At 30.7% G+C, this 25,761-nt stretch overlaps 1 protein-coding gene and 1 long non-coding RNA gene across 2 annotated transcripts; both read right to left on the bottom strand.

Annotated features, from left to right (window-relative positions):
• Positions 1–15,328: 15,328 nt before the first annotated feature.
• LOC138187956 (uncharacterized) lies at positions 15,329–15,711 on the bottom strand. Its single transcript, XR_011175295.1, has 2 exons — positions 15,659–15,711; positions 15,329–15,628 (listed from the first exon to the last, which is right to left on the bottom strand). It is a non-coding gene; the product is annotated as an uncharacterized LOC138187956 (long non-coding RNA).
• A 1,661-nt stretch (positions 15,712–17,372) lies between these two features.
• On the bottom strand, positions 17,373–20,692 carry LOC138187955 (very long chain fatty acid elongase 6-like). Its single transcript, XM_069129261.1, has 3 exons — positions 20,448–20,692; positions 18,967–19,356; positions 17,373–18,506 (listed from the first exon to the last, which is right to left on the bottom strand). The coding sequence occupies exons 2-3, from the start codon at positions 19,293–19,295 to the stop codon at positions 18,008–18,010; spliced, it is 828 nt and encodes a 275-aa protein (XP_068985362.1). The 5' UTR covers positions 19,296–19,356; positions 20,448–20,692; the 3' UTR covers positions 17,373–18,007.
• Positions 20,693–25,761: the final 5,069 nt, after the last annotated feature.

Here is a 25,761-nt window from a genome sequence, read left to right as displayed (position 1 = left end):
CCATATAACGTTATACGATATAACGTTGTACCATATAACGTATTACGTTATAACGTTATACCATATAACGTTGTACTATATAACGTAATCCGTTATAACGTTATACCATATAACGTATTACGTTATAACGTTATACCATATAACGTTATACTATATAACGTAATACGTTATAACGTTATACCATATAACGTTATACTATATAACGTAATACGTTATAACGTTATACCATATAACGTTATACGATATAACGATGTACCATATAACGTATTACGTTATAACGTTATACCATATAACGTTGTACTATATAACGTGATACGTTATAACGTTATACCATATAACGTATTACGTTATAACGTTATACCATATAACGTTATATTACATAACGTAATACGCTTTAACGTTATACCATATAACGTTGTACTATATAACGTAATACGTTATAACGTTATACCATATAACGTTATACTATATAACGTAATACGTTATAACGTTATACCATATAACGTTATACGATATAACGTTGTACCATATAACGTATTACGTTATAACGTTGTAACATATAACGTTGTACTATATAACGTAATACGTTATAACGTTATACCATATAACGTATTACGTTATAACGTTATACCATATAACGTTATACTACATAAAGTAATACGTTATAACGTTATGCCATATAACGTTGTACTATATAACGTGATACGTTATAACGTTATACCATATAACGTATTACGTTATAACGTTATACCATATAACGTTATATTACATAACGTAATACGCTTTAACGTTATACCATATAACGTTGTACTATATAACGTAATACGTTATAACGTTATACCATATAACGTATTACGTTATAACGTTATACCATATAACGTTATACTACATAAAGTAATACGTTATAACGTTATGCCATATAACGTATTACATTATAACGTTATACCATATAACGTTATATTACATAACGTAATACGCTTTAACGTTATACCATATAACGTTATACGATATAACGTTGTACCATATAACGTATTACGTTATAACGTTGTACCATATAACGTTATACTATATAACGTAAGACGTTATAACGTTATACCATATAACGTTATACGATATAACGTTGTACCATATAACGTATTACGTTATAACGTTATACCATATAACGTTGTACTATATAATGTAATACGTTATAACGTTATACCAAATAACGTATTACGTTATAACGTTATACCATATAACGTTATACTACATAAAGTAATACGTTATGACGTTATGCTATATAACGTATTACATTATAACGTTATACCATATAACGTTATATTACATAACGTAATACGCTTTAACGTTATACCATATAACGTTATACGATATAACGTTGTACCATATAACGTTATACTATATAACGTAATACGTTATAACGTTATACCATATAACGTTATACTATATAACGTAATACGTTATAACGTTATACCATATAACGTTATACGATATAACGTTGTACCATATAACGTATTACGTTATAACGTTGTACCATATAACGTTATACTATACAACGTAATACGTTATAACGTTATACCATATAACGTTATACTATATAACGTAATACGTTATAACGTTATACCATATAACGTTATACGATATAACGTTGTACCGTATAACGTTATACTATATAACGTAATACGTTATAACGTTATACCATATAACGTTATACTATATAACGTAATACGTTATAACGTTATACCATATAACGTTATACGATATAACGTTGTACCATATAACGTTATACTACATAAAGTAATACGTTATAACGTTATGCTATATAACGTATTACATTATAACGTTATACCATATAACGTTATATTACATAACGTAATACGCTTTAACGTTATACCATATAACGTTGTACTATATAACGTAATACGTTATAACGTTATACCATATAACGTATTACGTTATAACGTTATACCATATAACGTTATACTACATAAAGTAATACGTTATAACGTTATGCCATATAACGTATTACATTATAACGTTATACCATATAACGTTATATTACATAACGTAATACGCTTTAACGTTATACCATATAACGTTGTACTATATAACGTAATACGTTATAACGTTATACTATATAACGTAATACGTTATAACGTTATACCATATAACGTTATACGATATAACGTTGTACCATATAACGTATTACGTTATAACGTTATAACATATAACGTTGTACTATATAACGTAATACGTTATAACGTTATACCATATAACGTATTACGTTATAACGTTATACCATATAACGTTATACTACATAAAGTAATACGTTATAACGTTATGCCATATAACGTATTACATTATAACGTTATACCATATAACGTTATATTACATAACGTAATACGCTTTAACGTTATACCATATAACGTTGTACTATATAACGTAATACGTTATAACGTTGGACCATATTACGTTATAGTATATAACGTAATACGTTATAACGTTATACCATATAACGTTACACCATATAACCTATTACGTTATAAAGTAATACGTTATAACGTTATACCATATAACTTATTACGTTATAACGTTATACCATATAGCGTATTACGTTATAACGTTATACCTTATAACGTTATATTACATAACGTAATACGTTATAACGTTATACCATAGAACGTATTACGTTATAACGTTATACCTTATAGCGTCATATTACATAACGTAATACGCTTTAACGTTATACCATATAACGTTGTACTATATAACGTAATACGTTATAACGTTAGACCATATTACGTTATAGTATATAACGTAATACGTTATAACGTTATACCATATAACGTTATATTACATAACGTAATACGCTTTAACGTTATACCATATAACGTTGTACTATATAACGTAATACGTTATAACGTTAGACCATATTACGTTATAGTATATAACGTAATACGTTATAACGTTATACCATATAAGGTTATACTACATAAAGTAATACGTTATAACGTTATGCCGTATAACGTATTACATTATAACGTTATACCATATAACGTTATATTACATAACGTAATACGCTTTAACGTTATACCTTATAGCGTCATATTACATAACGTAATACGTTATAACGTTATACTATATAACGTAATACGTTATAACGTCATACCATATAACGTATTACGATATAACGTTATACCATATAACGCTATACCATGTAACGTTATACCATATAACGTTATACTATATAAAGTAATACGTTATAACGTTACACCATATAACGTATTACGTTATAACGTTATACCATATAACGAAATACGTTTTAACGTTTTACCATATAACGTTGTACTATATAACGTAACACGTTATAACGTAATACTATATAACGTAATACGTTATAACGTTATACAATATAAAGTTATGCCATATAACGTTATACTATATAACGTAATACGTTATAGCGTTATACCGTATAACGTTATACCACATAACGTAATACGTTATGACGTTATAACATATAACGTTATACCATATAACGTTATACCATATAACGCTATACCATGTAACGTATTACGTTATAACGTTATACCATATAACGTTGTACTATATAACGTAATACGTTATAACGTTATACCATATAACGTATTACGTTATAACGTTATACCATATAACGTTATACTGCATAAAGTAATACGTTATAACGTTATGCCATATAACGTATTACATTATAACGTTATACCATATAATGTTATATTACATAACGTAATACGCTTTAACGTTATACCATATAACGTTGTACTATATAACGTAATACGTTATAACGTTATACCATAGAACGTATTACGTTATAACGTTATACCTTATAGCGTCATATTACATAACGTAATACGCTTTAACGTTATACCATATAACGTTGTACTATATAACGTAATACGTTATAACGTTAGACCATATTACGTTATAGTATATAACGTAATACGTTATAACGTTATACCATATAACGTTATATTACATAACGTAATACGCTTTAACGTTATACCATATAACGTTGTACTATATAACGTAATACGTTATAACGTTAGACCATATTACGTTATAGTATATAACGTAATACGTTATAACGTTATACCATATAAGGTTATACTACATAAAGTAATACGTTATAACGTTATGCCGTATAACGTATTACATTATAACGTTATACCATATAACGTTATATTACATAACGTAATACGCTTTAACGTTATACCTTATAGCGTCATATTACATAACGTAATACGTTATAACGTTATACTATATAACGTAATACGTTATAACGTCATACCATATAACGTATTACGATATAACGTTATACCATATAACGCTATACCATGTAACGTTATACCATATAACGTTATACTATATAAAGTAATACGTTATAACGTTACACCATATAACGTATTACGTTATAACGTTATACCATATAACGAAATACGTTTTAACGTTTTACCATATAACGTTGTACTATATAACGTAACACGTTATAACGTAATACTATATAACGTAATACGTTATAACGTTATACAATATAAAGTTATGCCATATAACGTTATACTATATAACGTAATACGTTATAGCGTTATACCGTATAACGTTATACCACATAACGTAATACGTTATGACGTTATAACATATAACGTTATACCATATAACGTTATACCATATAACGCTATACCATGTAACGTATTACGTTATAACGTTATACCATATAACGTTGTACTATATAACGTAATACGTTATAACGTTATACCATATAACGTATTACGTTATAACGTTATACCATATAACGTTATACTGCATAAAGTAATACGTTATAACGTTATGCCATATAACGTATTACATTATAACGTTATACCATATAATGTTATATTACATAACGTAATACGCTTTAACGTTATACCATATAACGTTGTACTATATAACGTAATACGTTATAACGTTATACCATATAACGTATTACGTTATAACGTTATACCATATAACGTTATGCCATATAACGTTATACTATATAACGTAATACATTATAACGTTATACCATATAACGTTGTACTATATAACGTAATACGTTATAACGTTATACCATATAACGTATTACGTTATAACGTTATACCATATAACGTTATACTACATAAAGTAATACGTTATAGCGTTATACCATATAACGTTATACCACATAACGTAATACGTTATGACGTTATACCATATAACGTTACACCATATAACGTATTACGTTATAACGTTATAACATATAACGTTATACCATATAACGTTATACCATATAACGCTATACCATGTAACGTATTACGTTATAACGTTATACCATATAACGTTGTACTATATAACGTAATACGTTATAACGTTATACCATATAACGTATTACGTTATAACGTTATACCATATAACGTTATACTACATAAAGTAATACGTTATAACGTTATGCCATATAACGTATTACATTATAACGTTATACCATATAATGTTATATTACATAACGTAATACGCTTTAACGTTATACCATATAACGTTGTACTATATAACGTAATACGTTATAACGTTATACCATATAACGTATTACGTTATAACGTTATACCATATAACGTTATGCCATATAACGTTATACTATATAACGTAATACATTATAACGTTATACCATATAACGTTGTACTATATAACGTAATACGTTATAACGCTATACCATGTAACGTATTACGTTATAACGTTATACCATATAACGTTGTACTATATAACGTAATACGTTATAACGTTATACCATATAACGTATTACGTTATAACGTTATACCATATAACGTTATACTACATAAAGTAATACGTTATAACGTTATGCCATATAACGTATTACATTATAACGTTATACCATATAATGTTATATTACATAACGTAATACGCTTTAACGTTATACCATATAACGTTGTACTATATAACGTAATACGTTATAACGTTATACCATATAACGTATTACGTTATAACGTTATACAATATAAAGTTATGCCATATAACGTTATACTATATAACGTAATACGTTATAGCGTTATACCATATAACGTTATACCACATAACGTAATACGTTATGACGTTATAACATATAACGTTATACCATATAACGTTATACCATATAACGCTATACCATGTAACGTATTACGTTATAACGTTATACCATATAACGTTGTACTATATAACGTAATACGTTATAACGTTATACCATATAACGTATTACGTTATAACGTTATACCATATAACGTTATACTACATAAAGTAATACGTTATAACGTTATGCCATATAACGTATTACATTATAACGTTATACCATATAATGTTATATTACATAACGTAATACGCTTTAACGTTATACCATATAACGTTATACCACATAACGTAATACGTTATGACGTTATACCATATAACGTTACACCATATAACGTATTACGTTATAACGTTATACCATATAACGAAATACGTTTTAACGTTTTACCATATAACGTTGTACTATATAACGTAACACGTTATAACGTAATACTATATAACGTAATACGTTATAACGTTATACCATATAAAGTTATGCCATATAACGTTATACTATATAACGTAATACATTATAACGTTATACCATATAACGTTATACTATATAACGTAATACGTTATAACGTTATACCATATAACGTTATACTATATAACGTAATACGTTATAACGTTATACCATATAACGTTATACGATATAACGTTGTACCATATAACGTATTACGTTATAACGTTATACCATATAACGTTATACTACATAAAGTAATACGTTATAACGTTATACCATATAACGTATTACGTTATAACGTTATATCATATAACGTTATACTACATAAAGTAATACGTTATAACGTTATGCCATATAACGTATTACATTATAACGTTATACCATATAACGTTATATTACATAACGTAATACGCTTTAACGTTATACCATATAACGTTGTACTATATAACGTAATACGTTATAACGTTAGACCATATTACGTTATAGTATATAACGTAATACGTTATAACGTTATACCATATAACGTTACACCATATAACGTATTACGTTATAAAGTAATACGTTATAACGTTATACCATATAACGTTATACCATATAACGTAATACGTTATAACGTTATACCATATAACGTTATACCATATAACGTAATACGTTATAACGTTATACCATATAACTTATTACGTTATAACGTTATACCATATAGCGTATTACGTTATAACGTTATACCATATAACGTTATACCATATAACGTATTACGTTATAACGTTATACCATATAACGTAATACTATATAACGTACTACGTTATAACGTTATACCACATAACGCATAACGATATAGCGTTATACCATATAACGTTACACCATATAACGTATTACGTTATAACGTTATACCATATAACGAAATACGTTTTAACGTTTTACCATATAACGTTGTACTATATAACGTAACACGTTATAACGTAATACTATATAACGTAATACGTTATAACGTTATACCATATAAAGTTATGCCATATAACGTTATACTATATAACGTAATACGTTATAGCGTTATACCATATAACGTTATACCACATAACGTAATACGTTATGACGTTATAACATATAACGTTATACCATATAACGTTATACCATATAACGCTATACCATGTAACGTATTACGTTATAACGTTATACCATATAACGTTGTACTATATAACGTAATACGTTATAACGTTATACCATATAACGTATTACGTTATTACGTTATACCATATAACGTTCTACTACATAAAGTAATACGTTATAACGTTATGCCATATAACGTATTACATTATAACGTTATACCATATAACGTTATATTACATAACGTAATACGCTTTAACGTTATACCATATAACGTTGTACTATATAACGTAATACGTTATAACGTTATACCATATAACGTATTACGTTATAACGTTATACCATATAACGTTATGCCATATAACGTTATACTATATAACGTAATACATTATAACGTTATACCATATAACGTTGTACTATATAACGTAATACGTTATAACGTTATACCATATAACGTATTACGTTATAACGTTATACCATATAACGTTATACTACATAAAGTAATACGTTATAGCGTTATACCATATAACGTTATACCACATAACGTAATACGTTATGACGTTATACCATATAACGTTACACCATATAACGTATTACGTTATAACGTTATACCATATAACGAAATACGTTTTAACGTTTTACCATATAACGTTGTACTATATAACGTAACACGTTATAACGTAATACTATATAACGTAATACGTTATAACGTTATACCATATAACGTTATACGATATAACGTTGTACCATATAACGTTATACTATATAACGTAATACGTTATAACGTTATACCATATAACGTTATGCTATATAACGTAATACGTTATAACGTTATACCATATAACGATATACGATATAACGCTGTACCATATAACGTATTACGTTATAACGTTATACCATATAACGTTGTACTATATAATGTAATACGTTATAACGTTATACCAAATAACGTATTACGTTATAACGTTATACCATATAACGTCATACTACATAAAGTAATACGTTATAACGTTATGCTATATAACGTATTACATTATAACGTTATACCATATAACGTTATATTACATAACGTAATACGCTTTAACGTTATACCATATAACGTTGTACTATATAACGTAATACGTTATAACGTTATACCATATAACGTATTACGTTATAACGTTATACCATATAACGTTATACTACATAAAGTAATACGTTATAACGTTATGCCATATAACGTATTACATTATAACGTTATACCATATAACGTTATATTACATAACGTAATACGCTTTAACGTTATACCATATAACGTTGTACTATATAACGTAATACGTTATAACGTTATACCATATAACGTTATACTATATAACGTAATACGTTATAACGTTATACCATATAACGTTATACGATATAACGTTGTACCATATAACGTATTACGTTATAACGTTATAACATATAACGTTGTACTATATAACGTAATACGTTATAACGTTATACCATATAACGTATTACGTTATAACGTTATACCATATAACGTTATACTACATAAAGTAATACGTTATAACGTTATGCCATATAACGTATTACATTATGACGTTATACCATATAACGTTATATTACATAACGTAATACGCTTTAACGTTATACCATATAACGTTGTACTATATAACGTAATACGTTATAACGTTAGACCATATTACGTTATAGTATATAACGTAATACGTTATAACGTTATACCATATAACGTTACACCATATAACGTATTACGTTATAAAGTAATACGTTATAACGTTATACCATATAACGTTATACCATATAACGTAATACGTTATAACGTTATACCATATAACTTATTACGTTATAACGTTATACCATATAGCGTATTACGTTATAACGTTATACCTTATAACGTTATATTACATAACGTAATACGTTATAACGTTATACCATAGAACGTATTACGTTATAACGTTATACCTTATAGCGTCATATTACATAACGTAATACGTTAAAACGTTATACTATATAACGTAATACGTTATAACGTCATACCATATAACGTATTACGTTATAACGTTATACCATATAACGTAATACTATATAACGTACTACGTTATAACGTTATACCACATAACGCATAACGATATAACGTTATACCATATAACGTTACACCATATAACGTATTACGTTATAACGTTATACCATATAACGAAATACGTTTTAACGTTTTACCATATAACGTTGTACTATATAACGTAACACGTTATAACGTAATACTATATAACGCAATACGTTATAACGTTATACCATATAAAGTTATGCCATATAACGTTATACTGTATAACGTAATACGTTATAGCGTTATACCATATAACGTTATACCACATAACGTAATACGTTATGACGTTATAACATATAACGTTATACCATATAACGTTATACCATATAACGCTATACCATGTAACGTTATACCATATAACGTTATACTATATAACGTAATACGTTATAACGTTATACCATATAACGCTATACCATGTAACGTTATACCATATAACGTTATACTATATAACGTAATACGTTATAACGTTATACCATATAACGTTATACTATATAACATAATATGTTATAACGTTATACCATATAACGTTATACTATATAACGCTATACCATGTAACGTTATACCATATAACGTTATACTATATAACGTAATACGTTATAACGTTATACCATATAACGCTATACCATGTAACGTTATACCATATAACGTTATACTATATAACGTAATACGTTACAACGTTATACCATATAACGTTATACTATATAACATAATATGTTATAACGTTATACCATATAACGTTATACTATATAACGTAATACGTTATAACGTTATACCATATAACGTTATACTATATAACATAATATGTTATAACGTTATACCATATAACGTAATACGTTATAACGTTATACCATATAACGTATTACGTTATAACGTTATAATATATAACGTATTACGTTATAACGTTATACCATATAACATATTACGTTATAACGTTATAATATATAACGTATTACGTTACAACGTTATACCACTTAACGTATTACGTTATAACATTATACCATATAACGTTGTACTATATAACGTTATACCATATAACGTTATACTATACAACGTATTACATTATAACGTTATACCATATAACGTTATATTACATAACGTAATACGCTTTAACGTTATACCATATAACGTTGTACTATATAACGTAATACGTTATAACGTTAGACCATATTACGTTATAGTATATAACGTAATACGTTATAACGTTATACCATATAACGTTATACTACATGAAGTAATACGTTATAACGTTATGCCATATAACGTATTACATTATAACGTTATACCATATAACGTTATATTACATAACGTAATACGCTTTAACGTTATACCTTATAGCGTCATATTACATAACGTAATACGTTATAACGTTATACTATATAACGTAATACGTTATAACGTCATACCATATAACGTATTACGTTATAACGTTATACCATATAACGTTATATTACATAACGTAATACGCTTTAACGTTATACCATATAACGTTATACTATACAACGTGTTACATTATGACGTTATACCATATAACGTTATATTACATAACGTATTACGCTTTAACGTTTTACCATATAACGTTGTACTATATAACGTAACACGTTATAACGTAATACTATATAACGTAATACGTTATAACGTTATACCATATAAAGTTATGCCATATAACGTTATACTATATAACGTAATACGTTATAGCGTTATACCATATAACGTTATACCATATAACGCTATACCGTGTAACGTATTACGTTATAACGTTATACCATATAACGTTGTACTATATAACATAATACGTTATAACGTTATACCATATAACGTATTACGTTATAACATTAGACCATAGAACGTTATACTACATAACGTTATAACATAAAACGTTATACTACATATCGTAATACGTTATAACGATATACCATATAACGTTATACTATATGTCGGAGTGGCGTTGCGGTTAGGATTGTGGGTGTTTGGTGAGTCTTCATTGAAATTAGCCATCGTTGCGATATAATAAAGACACAGTTTATTAGCACAGGCACGGATGATACAAGTTTAACAATCGACTATGGTGATTAGTCACCCGCGATACTAGTAACAATGGTCTCGGGTTCGATAACGAATCCGCGGTCAACGGGATGATGAACGAACGTGCTCGCGAGGTCTAAGTCTGAACAATAATAATTCGTAAAGACGTTACTCCTTTAGTCGATGAGATCCCGTGAAAGAATGCCTTTCCCGTCCCGATGATGCCACAGAGGAAAACTATATCGGGGTGTGTCTAAGGGCACGAGATCATCGGATTCGTCGAGGATAGCCTTCGTTCAGGGAGTAAGGGAAATTGGCGTTGCTGCTAATTGGTCAATTTCCATATCGGTGGTTAGAAAAGATGCTAGCCGCCCTCGAGGGAAAGTTGCTAGTGGGAGACGCCGTTCGTTGAAAGAAATAGATCTCCCCTATCTTCCCGTAGTTGAGACAAAGACTGTTTATCTGTTCGAAGGACTTTAGGTAACTAGATATTAGTGTTTATAACGGCCCTCGGGCTAGCTGATCACGTACTGTGGAGAGACATCGACATCTGGCAATCATCTTTCTCGAAGAATAGGAACTGCGTGTGGCCACGGGACAGAGACCGTTGGAATGTTTACTGTCGTGTGTCGTCGGAGATATTTCTTTTAAGGAGAGCTATAGAATTACTTCATACCTTTGTTAGGCAAAACGTTCATCCCTTGACCGCGGGCACGTTGGCGACCGACTGTCGCCTCGACCCCAAGCTCACTATCACAAATCTCGGACAATTACAATTAGGTTGAATAACTACAATTGTTTAATTACAGCTATAGTAGGCTCTAGGTTACAATGTTGCGGGATTATCCAGCATTCCAGAGGCTCCGGTGTTCTTTCCTCTCCGACATACCTTATAACGTTGTACTATATAACGTAATACGTTATAACGTTATACCATATAACGTTATATGATATAACGTAATACGTTATAATATTATACCATATAACGCATTACGTTATAACTTAATACGTTTTAACGTTGTACCATATAATGTATTACGTTATAACGTTATACCATATAACGTATTAGGTTATAACGTTATACCATATAACGTATTACGTTATAACGTTATACCATAAAACGTTATACTACATAACGTTATACCATAAAACGTTATACTACATATCGTAATACGTTATAACGATATACCATATAACGTTATACTATATAACGTAATACGTTATAAAGTAATACGTTATAACGTTATACCATATAACGTTATACTATATAACGTAATACGTTATAAAGTAATACGTTATAACGTTATACCATATAACGTTATACTATATAACGTAATACGTTATAACGTTATACCATATAACTTGTTACGTTATAACGTTATACTATATGACGTAATACGTTATAACGTCATACCATATTACGTTATACTATATAACATAATACGTTATAACGTTATACTATATAACGTAATACGTTATAACGTTATACCATATAAGGTTATACCATATAACGTAATACGTTATAACATTATACCATATAACGTATTATGTTGTAACGTTATACCATATAACGTATTACGTTATAACGTTATACCATATAGCGTTATACTACACATCGTAATACGTTATAACGATATGCCATATAACTTTATACTATATAACGTAATACTTTATAAAGTAATACGTTATAACGATGTACCATGTAACGTTATACTATATAACGTAATACGTTATAAAGTAATACGTTATAACATTATACCACATAACGTATTACGTTATAACGTTATTCCATATAACGTTATACTATATATCGTAATACGTTATAACGTTATACCATATAACGCATCTCCTTTTCTGCTCGCTCCTTCGCGAGCATAACTCGCTTGCAGAAGAGGCGGACGGCCTCGTATTCCTGTGGCCCTCTGAACATCGCTTCTACTATCGCCGAGGGGGTCAGTCTTTCTCCTACGACGTGCCCAGGGTAGAACGGGGCATCTCCCACTCCGGGCAGAGCTCCTGCGTGTGCTGCGCTGTATCCGTGCCCTCCCCGCAGTGGTGACAGATGTCCGTCTTTTCCCGTCCGATTTTCCTCAGGTACTCACCGAACTCGCCGTGTCCAGTGAACACCTTGGTCATCCTGTAGGTGAGCGGGGGCCGCGGCTGCTTCTCTATGTCTCCCAGTTTGGGAGGACCGCCTCCGCGCCTCGATGTTCGTCTCTCTCGTTGATCAGCTGGGATCGCCACTGGTTCCACGCGTCCTTCTCGGGGGTTCCTAGGTCGTTTGGGGCCGTCTGATCGGTCGAGTCTTCTCCCTTGTCCCATATTCTCCAGCGGGCGTATCTACTTTAAACATTATACCTACCTGCTCATTAAAATCCATAACAGCGATGTCAAAAATCGCCTCACGGAATTTTCGAGCAGATATTACTAATGTTTCCTCTAATTCTTTGTTTTTATTAATAATTAATAAATAAAAGCACATATAAACAATGTTTATACAAATTTCATACAAAATTTATTCTAATATCTAATATAACATAATTTAATATAATATATCTATATAATAAATTCTATGGCAGGGGGGTCCTAGAGACCGGACTATGTTAATCAATTTATCCGCAGTAACGTGCTTGGGTCGAGAAGATAAGATTTAACCTTTTGCACTCGACGGCCTTTTCGGTCGGACGTAGCAGCAACTCGAGGTGATTTTGCGCGTATGTGACGAGTGTCTTGTAGGTAATATAAAATGATTTTATACAAAAATTAACTTAAAAGAACATTATATTTTAATAATCTATATATATTTACATCTTTGAACACATCATTTTTTAATATTTTTATGTATTTTTTTGCGATAATTTATAAAACATATGCCAAGATGCATCCTTGGCTTGGCGGGACAAGTATGGCAATTATAAGTTGTTTCGTGTCTCTCTCTTGCTTTGTTTCGGTAAGAACACACCTTACAATCCTTTTCTGTTCCTGTTAAAATTACATGGAGCTTTCTATTTAACCGAACTTCATCACAATTAGCAGTCGACGTCGAAACTCCATCTCACGGTTGTCGAATATCTCCTCGTACTCGACCCACGGCGGACCAACTGGCAAGAAGGATGGAAGGAGAAGCCGTACCACGATAATGGTAATAGTCACCGACTTCTGTCTTAAATTTATTATTACTACGATTATATTGCTATTACTTTGCATCTAATTAATATCTATCAAATGTCATATAATATACATAGTTTTTTTTACTATTAAAAACCTTTGTAGGCTCTATAATTCAATACAAAATTTAATAACATTGAAATGTTTCAATTATGAATAATACTTTGGACAAGATACTATTTACACATTATAGAGTGTTAATAGTAACACAGTAATTTAATGCATTAAAAAAAAGCTAAAGTTTACTTCCCGATATACGCGACAAATATAAATTATTAAATATATGGGTACTCATTTGATTTGGAAGTTATATTTTTGTTCAACTTTTTTGTTGGAAGTAATAATACATATTTAATAATGGCTCATAATTGATATTTATTTAAACAACATTTTTCTCTACCAAATACTTTAAATAATTGGTGAAAAACTATGAGGAATAGTTTATTTTAGCCACTTTACATTGTAATTGTATTCAGTTTACTTTACATTGAATAATCTCAATTTAGTTTATTCTTTTTATGTTTAACACTTTCCCCGAAGGATGGCGTTAACTTCTCGATCGCAGCGTCCTCTAGTGTCTGTTTGTAAAAGCGACTTGTAAAGCACAATTCCCAGGATTGTTTTGTCAAGAGTCTTGTTGAAACCTAAACCTAAATCTAACGCTAAACCTAACCCTAAACCTAAACCTAAACCTAAACCTACATCTAACCCTAACCCTAACCCTAACCCTAACATAACCCTTACCCCAATCCTTACCCGCCCTAGAATGTCCAGCCTATATATTCGATCGTATTTCAGACCAACATAGACAAATTCACATTATTTACATAGAACTGCGCCCACTTATCCTCAATAGCATAGTCACCTTTCTCTCATACCTTCAATCATATCTTTTTCTACTTAAAATTGTACATTCTTTGGTGTAACCATACATAGCATCACGCACAAATGTCGCTCGCGATTCTAATGCTCTGTAAATTATACACAATATATGTACAAGGAATATCAATCCAAGCGGCGTCTTATAATGGTCATTAGAGACATACGATTTCTACGAAAAAGAGTCATTGTCATATTTTTGAAAAAGAAAAAACAGAATGCAAATGTGCATAGTGCAGACTGTGACAAGAACGAAAGAGCTGTATGCCCATCACATAAATTTATTCTTTGTGAAGAATGCGAAATCTCAATAGCCTAAATATTTATTTTCTTATATTCGATAAAAGAATTTGTAACATTATTTATCTTCTCATTTCATTCATTTCTTATGACAAATAGTCACCGAGGGACGTATTAAGATGTGAAATTATAGACAAGCGAGAATTAAATATATTGCCAGTTTCTCTATGGACGTTATTGCTTGTCTAAAATTTGTATTTCATTTTTGTATAACATTTTCGATTTTTTTAAATAATATCTGAAATTGGGTCGTTGACATATTTACATATATATGTAGTGTATGAAATTCACCTTCGCTCTTTCTTAATCCCAGACTCCTATATACTCAGTATTTTCTCCTCTTTTTCTACTGTTTTCTTTCTCATCAAGTAACAATTCTATTATAGCCGTTTCTTTAATAGTAAATTTCGATACTTTTGTAAAATGGGCAATAGTTGGAAATGTGATCTCGTATGTTACCGACGCATGGATAAGTCAACGTTGTTGTGCCGGTACTAAGCTGTTACATGAGCTATAATTGTGAATATGTTGATGCCCGAGGCGTTGTACTGTTAAATGGCCGACATTTAATTCTGCACTCTACCGACAAAATCGTATCCGCGTGTCTTGCGGATTTCACCCGTAACATATACATATAGAAGTAAATATACAGTATAAATAATAGCCTTAAACATATAGTTAGTGCTAAGGATGGACTGAATATTATAGCTTATTAATATGGTGAATAATTGACTGTCAAATACCTTCGTGGTTTTTGCGAACTGTATGTTTTCAATAAATATCTTGTAACTTCTACATATGCAAACGTTTGATAATTGCACGAAAATCGAGACCTAAGTGTTGCAATTATGGAGATGCAGAAACGATCCTATTCCTTAAAACTCAGATCTTAGACATACCGAACGTAGAAAAGAACGTAAACACGAGTAAGAAACGAAGAAAAATCGAGAGTCAAAGCGGTCAACAAATATTTAAAGCTCGCAACAAGCTCGGATCTCAAAAATTAATATTTTCTATTTTTAATTTATGATCAATGAAACTTTTATCGATATGTTTGTTACATCTTTCTGATTAATACGAGACCAAACACGATATAATTTTGAGCATATTTGCTTACTTGATAAACGATAATTAAATACATATCAATAAGTAAATGTAACTCAAATTATATCGTGTTTGGTCTCGTTTCAATCAGAAAGATCTTACCCTAGACCCTTCCTAGTCCACCAACCTTCTTTTATCCAATCAGAAGCAATGTCTACTGCCTTCACTTTCCTAACTAAAAGTGTCATCAACAAATCCGATGGTCCCGTGCGCTAGACACACCCATCATTAGCTTTCCTCTGATACAGCATCGTCACTGTACTTTACTTATTCTTCAACGTTAGAATAGTCAACATGTCAGTACCGGGTCAGTCTCCCTTATTGCTACGTCAACTATAACAAAAAACTTTAAGCCTTGCTCGATTACCAACGAATATTGTGCCAGTGTATCGCATCTCTCTACGCCAAATCATTTTCTACGACGTATATCACAAGCAACGGTGTAACTTAAGTGTTAAAAATATATTGTTTACAACCCTGTTAATCGCAGTGTTATATCCTCTCAACCACCCCTATTATCTCAACGGAAATCAAGGGATCGATCTATTCGCGGCGTCGATTATTATAATCGTAACGGAAATTTACGACTCCCGTTGACGTGTTTCTTCGCGATTGCGTCTCCCAGCGATTGGTCGAAAATACAATAAAACTACTATAAATACAAACGTAAATATTGTACGCAGTATAAGTAACACGATTTTAAATAGCATTTCTGCAAAATCGTTTGTGCTATTGATATGGTATTCCTATTCGACTTTCGTCCTCCTATTACCAGACAGATAAGTCTTGTAAAAGTACATAGCGAATAGAATGAAGTAACTGAAGTACATGAGCAAACCGCAAACGGCGTTGAAAGTCGTAGCGTGGCATTCTTTCTCGCCATTCGTTATATAATAGTAAGCCGCGCCAGTTACAAAGAAACCTACAACCATTTGCACTAGCTGCATCGTAGTAATCATCATGGCGATGAATCTTGGTGGTTTGATTCCCATTGCTTTAAGAGCATAGTAAGAGTACATCCAGGAATGGACAAAGTAATTCATCACGATATACCATCTGGATGTTCCCATGAGTAGCGCATAAGAGTACCATGTGAAATAGATAACCGTTATATGATGGTACCAATGTAGAAATATTAATGGCTGCTTTCGTAACACAATGAACACAGTATCACCAAGTTCTACGATCTTTGATAAGGCGAACAAGCTTGACCAGAAAGCACACACATTATCATGAGTATAGTAACTAAAAGCATATAACGCGAAACATTAGAATAATAAACATAAAATATTTTCAGAAAATTATTTCACGAATGAATAAACGAACGTAAGAAATCTTATTTGACTAACGCTTTATTAATGCGCGTGTCGTTTCAAATACGAAATTAGAAATATGGTTACTCGTTCGTTGCGCGGAAATGAGATCAAAAGTGCAGGCAAAAATCGACGTTTTTACAATGAATGCAATTTCCAATTAACGACGTCATTCGGTCGACCTGAAGACCAATACAAGCTTAAAAGGCAACGACGTCGTTAGAATGCTTGGTACGAACTATCGCTCGCTTTTAAGATATCAAAAAACGCTTTTAACAGAGACATTTGATGATTCGAGAGTGCAACGAGCGAGTAACAACAGTTTAATTAACGATTGACTTTCAATGTACAACTCGTTCAAAAATATTTCAATACTTTAAGATAGAAATTACCTGTTCGAACAAATACTATAGTAAAATCCGTGATTGTATAATATATGAACCAATTCTGGCATTGTTCTTATAGTTCCTATAATGGAGAATATCGCAAGCAATCCGCTCCATAATGCGAGTGTACTCCTCAGATCAAACTTTGGTCTATTTGCCATATAAAGCTTCCCTGTGAAAATGACGACTAAATAAATAGCAGTATAGTAAAAGCACTTCCACCAATAATTCCTCATCCATATCAGAACGTTCCAGATAAAGTCAGTTGTTTCAAAGTCAAAGATTATCCAGTGCTCGGGACCAGTGACATTCATGAAATAATTCACTTCGTCCATTTTGTAATATTTTTTACACTCGTTCACCTTAACAAAATTAAGAGAGGATACTGTCAGTTGTCTGAAAAGAAAAACAAACGGTTAAGATTTTTTCCTAAATTCGAAGAATTGCAGACTTAGCAGAACAAATTTATTAAGACAAAACAGTATAGCCAATTAATTTCTCAGGGATAACTTTGGATTTTTCTAAATGTAACAAATAGTATGTTGAGATTTTTGTTCTGAATAATCAGAGGTTCCATTCATCAAAATCAAAGATTAGAACAGACTAATTCCTTATAAAAAGTTAATGAGGTATCTATGTCGAAAAATTATTAGTATTAAAGAAACAAAATTTTGGAAAGCTAAGGAACGTAAATAATATAATTAAATTTTGGGCTTCTGCCAAATATTAAGAGCCAAACACACGTAGACTATCACGGTAGGAAATTCCTCATCATTATAATATTAATTATTCATATTAAAGGTATTATCAGTTATAATATTACATATAATACTATATTATTAAATATTATATATCTTATATAATAGATTCATATAATACTGCTATTATATATTACATAATATAAATTAACATTATATAATATCATCTATGCCAGTTATATTTGTAGAAAAGGTCGCTCAAAATTTTTGTAACATATATTAAAATCAGCTTGAAAAATTTACCGAATGTTCAGGACAAATTGTAAAGTACAAATTAAATAATAATTTAAAAAAGTATATTAAAATCATCGAAATCGGAGAGGGGGTAACTTTCCTGCAGTTTCATCCTTATTTTATTTTTATTCGACGTTTGAAAGAAGATGCTTAAAATATAAAGTTAAGAAACGAAATAACGCGTCGACACTAAGAAAAAAATAAAAAATACAAGTAATCGATAAATTCGCAGGATTGTTTAAAAGTTGAAGATACCTCTAATATTACAAATAAGTTTTAAATTGTTCAGAAACAATAAATCTGTCCATAATTTTATCAATAATTCTACAAATCTTGATGAAAACTTTTTCATTTCATGTTTACCTAGACAAATTGTGAAGTACAAATTAAATAATAAAAAAAAAGAAATGTTTACTTTGTTACAGAAGATACTGTGTTCTAATTTTAGAATTTAGATTAAATTTTTTGAGAAGACGTTCGGGTGTCAGTACTTACAGTTAATTACACGATTATATCATTAAACACGGTTCTTCTTTTTCCAGGCAATAATTCACTTTGGTGTTGAGTTTTCGTACAGATAGTTCCTAAATTCGATGAAAATAATCCAAGCGTTCCACGCCAAGTTTTATATCTGCGAGCGCGCATAACCAACTAATTATGACTACCAATAATTATGTGATAAATTTCTAGTCGACCTACAGTGTGTACTATCCCACTCCTGGGATCAAATTAATGAATACATATGAAACAGATGGTGTGATTACAGTACATTCCAGTCATTCGCCAGATTTTTTGCATATATCTACAATGTAGTACTTCCTGAAAATTACGAAAGTTACGAATACACTTAAGATACACTTAACAAGATAACGTTGACCAGGGAAATAAACAATATTTGATTTTTTGATTTTTCCATGCCGATTTTTCATGATACAATCAATGACATCGACGGTGAAGCCAGCTCTTAGAATTAGAATCGAATACATTTCTTGAAATATTTGGAGAATTATTATAAATAAAAGAGCCATATCATTGAAGAAACGTTGAACTATTGAAAGAAATATATGCCTATATCAATAGATTAAAAAAAAAGAAAAACAATTTCAGTGATACTTATAATCTGTAATTAGAAATTTATAACCTATTTTATTATATTATTAGTATAGCAATTAATGTAATTTGCAATATTACGGTTATTGTGTTATTATATTATATATTAATAATATTATATTATAATTATATTATATGATATATAATAATTAATAAAATTATATTATCTAATACTATTATATGTCGGAGATGAAAGGAAAGCCGAAGCCGTTCCTTGGAAATTTTGGGAACATCCTCTAGTACTCTAGCCTGGATTTTATCATAGCTGTAATTGTTCGAGATTTGTGATAGCGAGATTGGGTTCGAGGTGACAATTGGTCGCCGAACGTAGCCACGGTCACGGGATGTACGTTTTGCCTAACGGAGGTCTGGAGTGGTTGTATGAGTTTTCCGAGATATGTGGTTGTGGCGGCATGCGGCCTCGGGAGCGGGCCTAGCCACGTGTGATACAATGGGTCATACATTGTATTACTAATCAAACTCCAGGCAGAAACTGCTTAACAACGGCGTTTGGAACTTTCTCGATGCTTCCAACGAGTCTGTCTAGCAACGGCGTTTGAAACCTTCTCGATGCTTCCAAACGGGTATAGAAAAACAAATGCAATCGTACAGCGAGAAAAATCTCGACGAGGCTGTCATTCTCGCGACTGCTTTGGAGAGTGACACGTCGAGTTTTCAACCATCGTATTTCTGTGCTTAAGATCAGTCTACGCTTAGTAAAGAGTTATCCCGTTGGCCGTGAATTCGTTTGAACTCAAAAAATATTGTTAATAGCGTTCATTAAACTTATTGTTCGTAAATCATACTATTCATTGAACTTACTATTCGTTAAACTTATTATTCATTAGACTTATTATTTGTTAGACTTATTATTCGTTCAACTTATTATCCACTAACTTTATTATTTGTTAAGCTTATTATTCACTAGACTTATTATTTGTTAATCTTTGTAGTAGACTTGTGTATACGTGTAAATATAATCTCGGTTGTGTAAAACAATGGTTAATTCACGTGAAGAGTTGTTACGCGCCCAAAATTACAACCATAACCCGACATATATAATACTATATAATAATATTGTATTATAATATAATAATATATAATAGTATTTCATTATAATTATATTATATAACAATAATAATAAGTAACTAAATATTAAATATTATATTATAATTGCAATTTTATTTGTATATAATTTTCGCAACGTTACAATTTTTATAACGTTGTTAAATAATACAACTTACGTTATAAGATTGTAGTTACGTATGCTATAAAACTAGCATAAATGGCAGCATATTTATAGTCAAATGGTATGAAGTAAAATTAATTAAAAATATCATTAATGATGTCATCGAGACGTTAATCACCTCCTTCATCACAGAATTCTATTTACGAGAAAAGAAACGTTATAAACTTACAGGCTTAATTAGAAATCATAAAACTTTTCGAAAATGGAGTCAAAGTTCCAACGACTTGTTAGACGTTTTGTAATAGTGATAAAGGAAGGTCATTCGGTTGATTTATGAGGTCCGCTCGCTGCTGAAACGGGAACTTTGCTAAAGTTATGACGTGGCGACCAATTACGGATTAAAAAATGTCCACTTGATCGGAGAACAATATGCTATCGGGCGAAGTTAATTTTTGATAAATTAAAGGGCGAATCTGCAGATGAAAAAAGAATACAAACTCTCGTTACGAGTAATGGATAGCTTAGTGGATTTAATGGACCTGTGCGACTGGCACAAAATTGTGATAAAAGTGTTTTTAATGCTCATGAGAGCTTGCGAAAGGTTTGTTTTGAAAAAGAATGTCTAGGAGAAGCTCCATTCCTGAAGAAGAGAAAGGGTTTAAGGTATCGAAAGATCGAATCGCCATAATGCTTAATGGAAATGCTGCTGCTGATTGTAATAGATTGAAATTATTTTCAAAATAAATACCGAGCGGAAAGCTCGAGGTCATTTAAATCTGTGAATAACGCTAAACTTCCCATAATACAGAAGTTCGATTCTAAAGCACGATTCGCGGCATCTACATAACATAGTTCAGTAAAATAATATAAAACAAAAAAAATTGTGCATCTATATTTCCTTCCTTCCTACAAATCATTTTGAAATCCCATTAACTATGTAATGAATCACAGCTATCGTAATTATGTTTGAAACGAAACTGAAAAACAAAATATATATATACATTGTACGTTCGGATACGAATGTTAATAACTTTGTCCGATATTATTAACGTTAATCGCTTCGCTGCGATTATAGAAATAAATAGAACTTGGTAGGAATTGTAAAAATCGTCGAGTTGACCTTTCTTACTGGAGCTAAACGATATCTGCACGGGAATGGAAACTTAATACGAGGAGAACCGCCGCCTTATGTCGTCGTAGAAAAAAGAACCATGTTTAATTAGAAAAATTCTGACATTTAAATATTCTTACTTTTTTCATATTTCTTTTTTAAACTCTTACAATCGCGTATGAGATTCATATCTGTTACGTATAGATACGCTTATCGCGAGAAATTTATAAGCATATATTGTATGCGTCAGACGAAACTTGTTGAAAATTCGTTACACCGTAACGAAACACTGGTGATCCTAATAATGAAATTTGCGTTCACTTCCAAAATGTATACAAAAGTTACAAGACTGTAGTTCTTTGCATTTGTGTATATGTTGTGGATTATGTTTATTGCAAACGTACACTTGGCGAAAAATTAGAATAAATTAACAGTGATCTTGAACTTTTCAATGTGTGGGTCAATATATGTATACATCTCTTAACTGATCTTAATATGCATTGCAACTTGGATATATAGTCAGTAATTAGCTATTCGCATGCAACGTTTCTAGTACATAATTTGCAATCTTTGCATAAAGTGACGCAGAGAATGTAACAAAGATGTAAATAAGCATAGTTTTGCTGTTTCATTTATCTTTAAAGAAACAGGTTTAGCTTCGACAGAAACGCGAGTGTATGGTATTATAGATCGTGAAATTGTTCGAACAGCTTACACTGATTTGTTAGTTACTTTGATCGTTGCGTTGACAAAACGTTCTAACGCCATCAACTGACGTTTTGTGAACAATAAACATTAAATATCTCTGTAACCTGTAATTGAATGGATTCAGATCTGATAAGCGAGCTGACATTAAGGTTGAAAACAGCATGACCCATCCGTTTCTTACGAAATTTTTTACTTATGTAATGTGTAATATCACAGAATAAGCTGTAACACGAAAACAAGGTTATGTCATGCGTTTATATAAACTTTTTCTTCTTTTTTATTGTATTGAATCCGTACTTGTCACAAGTTCTGGTTCAATATATATATATATATTGTATATATAATAATAATAATAATATAATAATAATAATAATAATATAATAATAATAATAATTATTATTATTATATTGGCAAAATTTGAAACGAATCTGATATATACGAACAATATATATAATATGTATTATATGGTTATAACATTAGATATCGACGAAAGCCACGATTCATATTAATCAGTATGAATCGCAGTACCATAATTGGAGATCGATCGACCATGCAGAATCATCTGATTCAAAATGTGTCTGCTCGATATCGAAACGTTAGAATGATCGAAGTATGTGTTTCAATCGTCGGAAGTGTTATTTAATTTTATACGATAAGACGACGCCACAGGAAAATAAACCGACAAGAAAAATAAAGGAAAGAAACCTACTCGATAAGAGAATTAGTTCGTATCTCCGATCATCTTTCGTTGACAAAAATTCATTGACCGATAACGCAGTATCATCTATATGTGTAGACTGCAAAAGTTTCTATGTTTGTAGATTATCCTGAAATGCGAAAGTAGAAATTATGCAGATAATATGCGAACGTATAAAAGATATTCAAAGCACAATGCTTATTGTAATATTCATTGGGTGATAAATTATTTTAAATACTTCTAGACTTTGTCTCAATGGATACCGGATAGCACCGTTGCCGTGCTATTTTGCCACGTTTAAAACAAGCTGCCTAATGTTTACCGTCAAATTTCTACTTTCCATTTGTTTAATTAGGTTCATAAAAATATGAATTGGCACAAAAATCCTCAGTCTAATGATAAAATATCCAAAACAATCGCTATGATATTTAGTGGCTGAATATTTAACGTTTATTGATTACCACGGGTTAACACGGAAAGTTGGTTTTCCTCACGTCTGGTATGTTCCATTAGCAACTTTCTCACGAGGGCGGCTAAAACCCTTCGAAATTTCGATTAAAGGGGATAACGTAGACCACCACCATTTCACTGAACACCTTGTATATTAACAAAAAGCTTTAAAATATCATGATACTGCAAACTGCGGTGCTATAAAATTAACGATATAGTCATAAAATTATACGTAAAATAACGGCCATGTTATGTGGCTATATAATGCGCTGATGTATATCCGGGAAGCATATGACTATTCATCGTAAGATTAATGAAAAATTAATCTATTCTAAACTAAACTTTACACGACAGAAAATGAAGACGACAAAGGTCCCTAAAATATATTATCCTCTATGTTGGGGATATAAGATTATATTTAGTTTACGATACGGATAGCACAACTGCTGTTTTTGAGAAGGTGAAATTTGCCACATTGTACATTATAAAGTCTACAACTCGGACCACGTCGATAACTTAGTTTTCTTAAACGCTTCGCGGATTC

The sequence above is a fragment of the Bombus flavifrons genome, chromosome 16, assembly GCF_040668555.2.
Source record: "Bombus flavifrons isolate JBK064 chromosome 16, iyBomFlav1_principal, whole genome shotgun sequence".
In the NCBI taxonomy this organism is placed as follows: Eukaryota; Metazoa; Arthropoda; class Insecta; order Hymenoptera; family Apidae; genus Bombus; species Bombus flavifrons.
This window is presented reverse-complemented; position numbering and strand designations above follow the sequence as displayed.

Excerpts from the sequence above, each read along its gene's own strand:
- LOC138187955 (XM_069129261.1), bottom strand. The coding sequence starts at position 19,295 with ATGGACGAAGTGAATTATTTCATGAATGTCACTGGTCCCGAGCACTGG. Across the intron at positions 18,507-18,966 it reads TATAGTATTTGTTCGAACAG|TTACTATACTCATGATAATG; the intron begins GTAATTTCTATC and ends ATATGCTTTTAG.